The sequence below is a fragment of the Lepisosteus platostomus genome, chromosome 20 (genome assembly GCF_059453375.1).
Source record: "Lepisosteus platostomus isolate fLepPlt1 chromosome 20, fLepPlt1.hap1, whole genome shotgun sequence".
Taxonomy (NCBI): Eukaryota; Metazoa; Chordata; class Actinopteri; order Semionotiformes; family Lepisosteidae; genus Lepisosteus; species Lepisosteus platostomus.
The window spans coordinates 7,498,878-7,507,421 of NC_142630.1; the positions used below are offsets into that span (position 1 = coordinate 7,498,878).

An 8,544-nucleotide genomic window follows, 5' to 3' on the forward strand; every position below is an offset into this window, starting at 1 on the left:
AAAAAAAACTTTGCTCTTACCATTATAGAAATCTTAAAAAGCTTTAATCAGCCTTGATCTGCTGAGAACATGAGTTACAGTACATACTTTTCATCCTTGTCAGCATTTGGTTTTGGATACAGTGAAATAAAATGCAGTACCAAACACTTTCTCTCTGCTCACACCATTCCTTCGCACAAAAGAGGCCCTGGAAATTAATGAAGCTTAAAAGCCTGAGAACATGACAAATATGAATTCACTAGATAAAACGCAAAATTGAAAAGATTACTTCTTTTGTCATAACAAAAATTTTACATGACACATTTTTGAATGCACACTGACCAAAAAGTAACATTTCTTCAATGTTAAATAGGTGAAGTAATTCAAAAAAGGTCTCTTAATGGGAAAGTGAAATAACCCAGAAAGCTTTTTGAAGTAACGACACTAATTCTTTTAACAACATTGTTCAACTGCCAAGTTTTCGTGTTGGTTCGGCACCTTTCAGCTGTGTGCACCAGGCTAAGACAGTTACAAACTCTCCCATACAAGGTATTTCACGCCCTGCCCTTGTCTGGCCAGCTCAGGCATCTTACTGCTGGCTCCTGACACTCAGCCCACAGTGCCAGCCCTGTCACTAACAGGATAAGAACATATAGCACATAATTTACCAAACCAGACAGCGGGAAAGGGGGGTAAAGGACTGTTTCTCTTTGTCCAAATGTCAACAGTCCTTAATCAGTTTGTGACAAGAGATTGCATTTATTTTACTTAAAAATAAAGAAGCAGGACAGGTTCTCAGAGGCATTTTTTCTGCAGAGTTATTTTGGTCTTATCTGCAGATGACTATGGCCTGTAACATTTCACCAAAAGACAACAATCTGACATTCAAGTAAAGAAGGGAAAGACCGCAACATTAACACTAATTCAAAACAACAGATTCTAAACTAATGCACATGGGGCTTTGCAGGAACTTCAAATTCTTACCTGCAGAAGCTACAAAAATAGAACTGACCAGCAAAAGGTAGGAATACAGGATGTAAGATTAGCAGCTAGCATGCTGTAACCCATGAATTATGGCTGAAAAACACAAACTATTATCCTTGTTTTATGGAGAACAAAGCAAAACAAAATGCAAGTTTTTGTGCCAGGAAGCAGCAAAACACAAGAATTTTGCAGAGATGAAGCATGAAACAGCCCCAACACGCCTTCCCCTGTAAACAGCATCAGTGCAGTCTAGCCAGACTTGATTTCTGGTGTTTAATCTCTTCAGAAGCTTCCAACACTGAACACTTCACAAAAACAGATGACGCATGGCACACTTTCAGCATAAATGAGCTGGACAGAGAAAAAAATAGCAACAATCCATCTACACAGCTTTCTTATTCATGCAGCACAGGATGCTCCTTTCCCAGGATATGTTCTTTTGAGGATGAAAGAGTATAAGCGCAGACACTGTACAAAAACACAGTGCTGATCACGGAATCTCACCTGCAGCGTCTCCTCCCTGCCCTCATGTGACTGGTCAATTCGTCGAAGGCGCTCGTGGTACAACGCCCGGAATTCCGTCAGGAGTTTCTGCATCTCTGCTGGGCGCTGGGCACCCCTGCAGGACCCACTGTTCCCAGCAACTGACCTATAACCTGCCAAGACAGCACATGCTGAAGTCAGAGTGCAAACATTTTCAGCTGTTCAGTGCTCTGTCCTTTCTACCCATTGTACCAATGTATGCTTAGAGCTCTGGCACAGTGGTTAGCATTGCGGCATCGCACAACACTGGGGTCTTGGGTTGATTTCCGGACCTGGAGCACTATCTGTTTGGAGTTTGCATGTTCTTTCCACGTTCACGTGAGTTTCCTCTGGGTGCTCTGGAAACCTCCTACACTCCAAATACTTACTGTTAGGTGAATTGGCTTCTGGTAAAATTATCCCTAGGTGTGGCACGTCTGCGTTTGTGTCTGTGTGTGCCCTGCAATGGACTGGCATCCCACACATCCACATCACATCTCTGCCTTAAGCCCATTGCTTGATGGAATAGGGGCCCCCATGACCCTGAACTGGAAGAAGCAACCAGAAAATTAATGGATGTTTAGGGCTGAAAACCATGCTTAAAAAAGGTCTTGAATTTATGAATTTCAGAAAACAAAGACACAGGCTACACTGCCCAGCTAAACTACAAGTCCTACTGGGATACACAGTGATATTCCACTCTGGGAACAGCATTCAAATAATATTTGAAACCCAGGTGCCTTAATTCGTAAGAATTTCTAACGTTGTTATCTTCCGAATTACAGTAGTTGATCTAAAAACTCAAGATGATCCTTTGTAAAACCAAAAGCCTTTAAAATCTGTGCTTATCCGAGTCAGGAAGCTTCCAAAACCCTTCAAACAGGCAGGGAGAAAAGGTGGAGAGCTGAAAAAAAAAAACTGTAGCACTTTGGAATTTGAACACCAGGCTGTATCTAAACCAAGACTTTAAAAAAAATTAATATAAAAAATAAATCATATCTCCACTGAGAGTAACCCTGACCTATTGGATGATCCCGATAGGGCCATACTGCCCATTTAATTTATCTGTGTGCTCCACCCCCCTTCTTCTTCTCCTATCTCACTCCTGACCAAGTCATATTCTGGATTAAAACTAATCCACCACGATAGAGAGTGCTGTTGATTCAACCCAGACCTTTCCAGGGATGGGTTTTAAACATTTCTGGAATTACTGAGTAGAAGCCACTCTACCTTACTATGACCAAAACCCCCATGATGAAAAATCAAAAATCCTAATACTTCTCAGCAGTATAGTAAAACTACACGGTGGTTTAGCATTCGAACTCATTTAAAAAAAGGTTTAATTTTTTTAATTTGTTTTAAATCAGCATGACCATCAAGTTACAATGAGGCTGCAACAAAATAGTTTGGGCATTTTTGTTTACAGAATCATCTTCAGGCACACAAAGATGAAATATACAGTATATATTCATCACATTTCTGCTGTATTAAAAATATTAGCAGTCTCCCCCAGTAATTCTTCGTCTACTTCCACAAAACATTTTGTGCTTAATTATTACACACAAGAACTGCAGCTTGAAACAGTACACATTTTATACTTTTATTTCCTTAAATTAAATATCAATTTTAACATTTTAGATTTAATCTTTAGTGACCACATTCTCTTTGCTTCATGTCCATCAAGCATCAGACAATAGGAAGGTCTTTGAATGGACAGCAGTTCATTTCAGGGATATTCTTGAAATTGGCTTGAATACTTAAACTAGAAAACGAGAAAAGCTTCACATATTTTACCCAGATTTTCAAAGCAATGCGTCTTATGCAGACCTTGATTAAGCGCAAAAGCTTTTCTCTCTTAAAAGACAAGGTGGCCATATGAGCATTTTGTCCAACTGGGTTACCAACACTGAGACAGTGGGATACTGTACAGTACAGAATTCCATGGCTCACTCTCGGAAGAGAAAGTGCAGGTAAGACTTATATTAACAACATATACGCATTTACCCTGACAGCTTCTGCACACAGGAAGGTCATCATCAAGCAAACCTCAAAGATCTAAGCATCAGACAGCAGGAAATGCCAAGTGACCAGCTGCCAGATGACCAGATCCTTGTGTGTTGAATAAAGGAACAGAAAATACAACAGCAGGGAAGGATCGTATCCCGTTCAGTTACCCTTGCGACCAAGGGTGTCTCTAACCAATATAATAAGGCAATCACAGTTCTGGATGAAGTAAGAGATAAAAAATTCAAATTTCTCAATCAAAATAAATAACCCACTGTTTTCCTGGGTGCCATACATGCAAAGTCTGGATTACTGCAACACTGACTCTGCAGTTTCAGATGTTTACACCTAATTTTAGGCTTTGACCCCACTTCTGATGGATCCTGAAAATAGGCGCACATTATTAGTTTGGAAGAAAAAGAAAGGTTTGCGTCTACTATGTGTGGAATTATTTTTCTGACAACCGTTTTAGTTTACCTTTATATCCACAAACTATCGAAAGGTTATCTTTAGAAATGTAAGACAATATTTCACCAAATATCCCATTTTTTTCCCCGTGATGTGCGGTGTTCATAAAACACAAGTGGAACTCCTTGCTACTCTTCTTCAAAGCAGTTTTAAAACACGCTTTTTAATTCTGCCTTCCTGGACAGAGCTATAACAAAGCCATACTTCAGCGCTAAGAAAAAATGAGAAGTTAAGAAAATGCAGACATGCTAACAGAGTGCTTAGAATGTATCAAACCCATTTTCAAATAAACAACATGGAAAGGGTCAGCATAAAAAAAATAATACAGTCCAAGGGCATTTCATAGTAAATCCACTACAGATATGAAAGCCCTTGTGAAAGTTTGAAAGAATTACATTCTACTCCACCGAAGGCATACAAATCATATTTACAGTCTCTTGAGCACATTTCCCCCTACAAACTGATCTATTTAACCTTAAAAGCGCACAATCCACTGGCAGTAGCTAGCTTCTTATGTACCATTAGAAAGCAATTGATCCATTACAACAATAGTCTAGATTCTGTTATATTCTAGCTTTACCACATATTACTTAGTATTTTGCACACAAAAAAAACCATACACTGTTCAGTTACATTCACTCTGCTGATTTTGCCACAGGTAGGTTTCTTAACCTAGTTTAAGCTCGAAACTGATGTAAACTGCAATTAAAATGCAATAACGTCTGAGCAGGCCGATATGTGCAAATATTACTTTAGGGACAGTTTCTGACCACCATGTTTTGCCTCGCATTTCTACAGAAAAGGGTTTATGGAAGCATTTGCTTTTTCCCTTAACTCGTGCATGAAGACCGGCCTGGAGTTTAACTCACGTACAACCGGGCACAGTTGCTACATGAAATGAATGTTCATAATAAACATTTAACATATTTTAAAGGCACACAAATCGAAACGCATCCTGACGTCTTATAAAGGAACTCGGCTGAAGCGATCATCTTATTCTATGAGCTCAGCTCACTCGTGTAACAATACAGGTACGGGGGTGAAAAATGAAAAGTACAATGTTTGCTTGGCAATGTCACAACATGGTAACATGTGTGCAGAACCAGTTTCCCTGCAAAACACAAACAAACAAAAACAGAACTTTTTGAAACACTGTATCTTTGATAACGTCTACAAGTAGAAAACGTGTGATTCTCGGCCCCAGCCAGCACCCGTTTGTTGAGTTTTGTTTTCTATACCTGTTGCAATGTTGCTGCTTATCATTTCACCCCGGCTTGGTGCTGGTTCTGCCGACCCGACCTGAAACGGCCTGCACCACGCCGCAGTGGGCTCCCTTTCCTGCGCCGCTCTAAGCATTTTTGAAACATCCACCCCCCATACCCGGACCAGTTAGGCTTCCCTGGCTACACCTTTAACCCGCCCAGGGAACTTCTTCTCCCGCTGCAACCACCTGCGCACACCGGCCGCCGCCTCCGCCTGCTAACGAACCACCCCCTCGGGCCAATCAAGGCGAGGAGCCCGCCCTGCGGGCACGGCGCCACGGCCAATGGCGGCGGCCGAGCTGCCTTGAGCTGTGTGGGCTCAAGCCAGCCGGAGTTGGTGTGTGGAGTGGAAGTGAAAGATTTCCATAGAAACTTCGCAGCCTCTTCGGGGGGCAGGCTTGCCTTGTTCCTGGCTTGGGTGAGCAGGGGGGCGTAACTCCTCCTGGTTTGGACCAGCTACTGCTGAGGAGCGTTTGAGTGACAGTCCCGGAGGCAGCAAGCCACCAATAGCCGCAGGGAGTCCGCAAGAAGGGGGTTTTAAACCAGGCTTGGTTGAAAGGAAGCCCGGCGTCTTTGGTTGTCGTGGTGACCAGTGCTTCCTCTTGGGGAAAGCAATATAGTAAGTCTCATGTGATGTGACAGTTAATACACTGTGCTACAGGCGAAGCCTTTTGTGTTACAGTATGCATGCAGTATAGATAATAACGAACATATCGGCTTGATTTGATAAATATTGCTTATATGATGTTATTAAACTCACTTTAAACCTTTCTTTGTGTAGATTACAATGTACATCTAATATCCTTAGAGAATAAATCTTATCAGGCGTAATAATTATTGATAGTAATGTAAGCACTATGGAAAAAAGGACGGCATGTGATTAAAATGACAAGGAGCTAGAACCCATACTATGAAATAATATTTATTTTTAAAAAGAGTTGCTGCGCTTTCCTTGCGTCATGCTGTTCATTCAGGTACTGTATGTTTCAGGTTTGGCAACTTTACTGTGAAACCAGAAGATACTGTAGCGTAGCGATAAAACCCAAATGGAGCTCGCATATTTAATTGTCACATATGACAACGTTGACCTTGCCTAAGACGTAAGATTCAGACGTTATTTAACACCATCCCGCTTCCCTACTGATATAATGTTCAAAATCAAGCAGAAACAACATGTTTTTTTATTGCTTTTCTGTATTCCAATAGCACAATGCAAAGGGATGGGTGGGGGGGAACTTGGGCCGTGCATGATGCAGTATATCCTTGGGTGCATATAACTCCTCCATTGTCTGAAAGGCCTGTGGAGTGGCATTCGGATACATAATCTTGCATTAGCTTGTAATTTTATGTTCACTGTCTTAAAATGAAAATATAGAGAGGCTAGTTTTTTTCATATTAAAACATTCTGCAGGCACAGTGACTACATCAGCAGAGACTCTCTCTAGTAAATATAGCACCGTCTGGAAATTGAATTTGTGAAGCTTCTTTGTTTTATAAAGAATAAAAAAATAACGGGCAGTGCGAATATATTGATGGTGTGTTTTATGCAGCTCCTTTCTGCTCAGTAGGTCCAGAATGAGCTCATGTAGAGAATCATAAGGCAAGGCGTATTGAAAGCTGCATGATTGCTATATTACTAGATTATTGACTTGAAAATTGCCTTCCCCGTATTCCTGTTTATTATGAGCGTATTTGTTTCCTGCTTTAAACTCCCTAGTCTAACACAGCTATCAAGACACATGATGCATAAGAGATACTGAAACTGATTGCTAACAATATTATTTTTTATAATGTGCTGTGAACTGCAGAGTTTAACAGTCTCATAAACATTTATAAGATTCAGTGGCACAACTGGGACCAGACAAATTATCAAAAACTGCTTGCCCAAGGGAAGCTCCCTTTACGCCTAAACACAATATCGTACAATGTCAAAATCTCAATATTGTAAAAGCATAAAAGCAGAACTTGGTAATAGCATACATCCCAAAACATATTGCCAATCACCCTTCTTTAGTGATAGTTTCACTTATAAAGTAGGTTTTCAATCTCCTTTATGTATAAATACCACAGTCTTTGTCTTTTCCAGACTTCATTCTTTGTCCTGTTCATTGCTCTGCTTTCTGATTAACTAAAATTTAATGAGGTTCTGTGGTGAATTGTTTTAGAATGTTCTTTCATATGTTTATAATGATTCACAGCATGACTGGCAACACAAGTCAAGAAGATTCAAAGAAAAATCTCGACGTCGTATTCAGGAAAGTGTGGGTGGGAGGAGAGGACCAAGCTGGAGATACTTCGAATATTAAAAATAGGGCCAGAGTAGCTCTTTCCTAAAATAATATTTATTATGAATTCTACATACTATATGTGAATGCCTGAATCCCCTTTTAATGATGAAATGTGAAAACCATGACTATTAAATACAAACAACATGACATTAGTGTGTATCAAGGCAAATTACATTCTGTTTTATACTACAATGAAATAGATGCATTTTATATATACAGTTCCATACATAAGTATGTGTAATGTGTTACAGGTTTTTATTTTTTAAGTGTAATATTGTTTTCTTAAACTATACTTTGTCAATAATACATCTTTTAGGCTTAACTATCATTGACAAACTGTTGTAATCCTAATTAATTAACTAATTTAAGAAGAGGTGCAAATACCTATAATGTTTGCAAATGTTACCATTCTTAATTAGAGAATCATATCTAAGCCCAGTGATTTCCTGGGCAGACATAATGTGATACATTAACATGGTGAGGTTTGTGACCTGCAAGATCAGGCTAAAGGCTGAAGCTGCCGTAGTATTTTCTGTTGATTTTTGGCAATACAGCTATTTGAAGCACATCTTTGATAATTAAATCATGTTTAACTCATATGGTCAATATGAGACCAGCATGGTGGCACAGTGGTTACCATTGCTGCCATACAGTACTGTGGAGCTGAGTTCTATTCTGAACCTGGGGTGCTATCTGCTTGGAGTTTTGGAGTTGATATGTTTTCTGGTTTCCTCCCAAAAACATACTGGCAGATGAATCGGTTTCTGGGAAAACTAGCCCTAGTGTGAGTGTGTGCATCTCTGTGTGTGCCTGGGATGGGCAGGTGTCCCATCCAGAGTGTATCCTGTTGTGTATCTCGGCTTGCCAGGATAGACTCAGGCTCCTCTGCAACCCTGAATAGGATGAAGTGGTTAGAAAACGGAGGGATGGGTTATACAACTTTTCTTATTTTAGTTCGCATACATTTTCTGAATCTCGAAATACTGTAACTATCGGCATCCGGGCAATCATTAAACATTAAACAAAGGTGAATCTCT

The 8,544-nt window shown here is 40.1% G+C and overlaps 1 protein-coding gene across 5 annotated transcripts in view; it reads right to left on the bottom strand.

The window, feature by feature from the left end:
• Positions 1-5,834, bottom strand: part of pmfbp1 (polyamine modulated factor 1 binding protein 1) — a 157,355-nt gene extending 151,521 nt beyond the window's left edge. For 3 of the 5 annotated variants that reach the window (XM_088614533.1, XM_088614530.1, XM_088614534.1), the window contains exons 1-2: positions 5,196-5,834; positions 1,468-1,619 (exon numbers count right to left, since the gene is read on the bottom strand). In XM_088614533.1, coding sequence (XP_088470659.1) covers positions 1,468-1,619; positions 5,196-5,313 — 270 coding nt within the window. In that variant the 5' untranslated portion in view covers positions 5,314-5,834. The remainder of the gene's footprint in view (positions 1-1,467; positions 1,620-5,195) is intronic. The other 2 variants (XM_088614535.1, XM_088614532.1) reach the window with 1 other exon arrangement.
• Between the last annotated feature and the right edge of the window lie 2,710 nt (positions 5,835-8,544).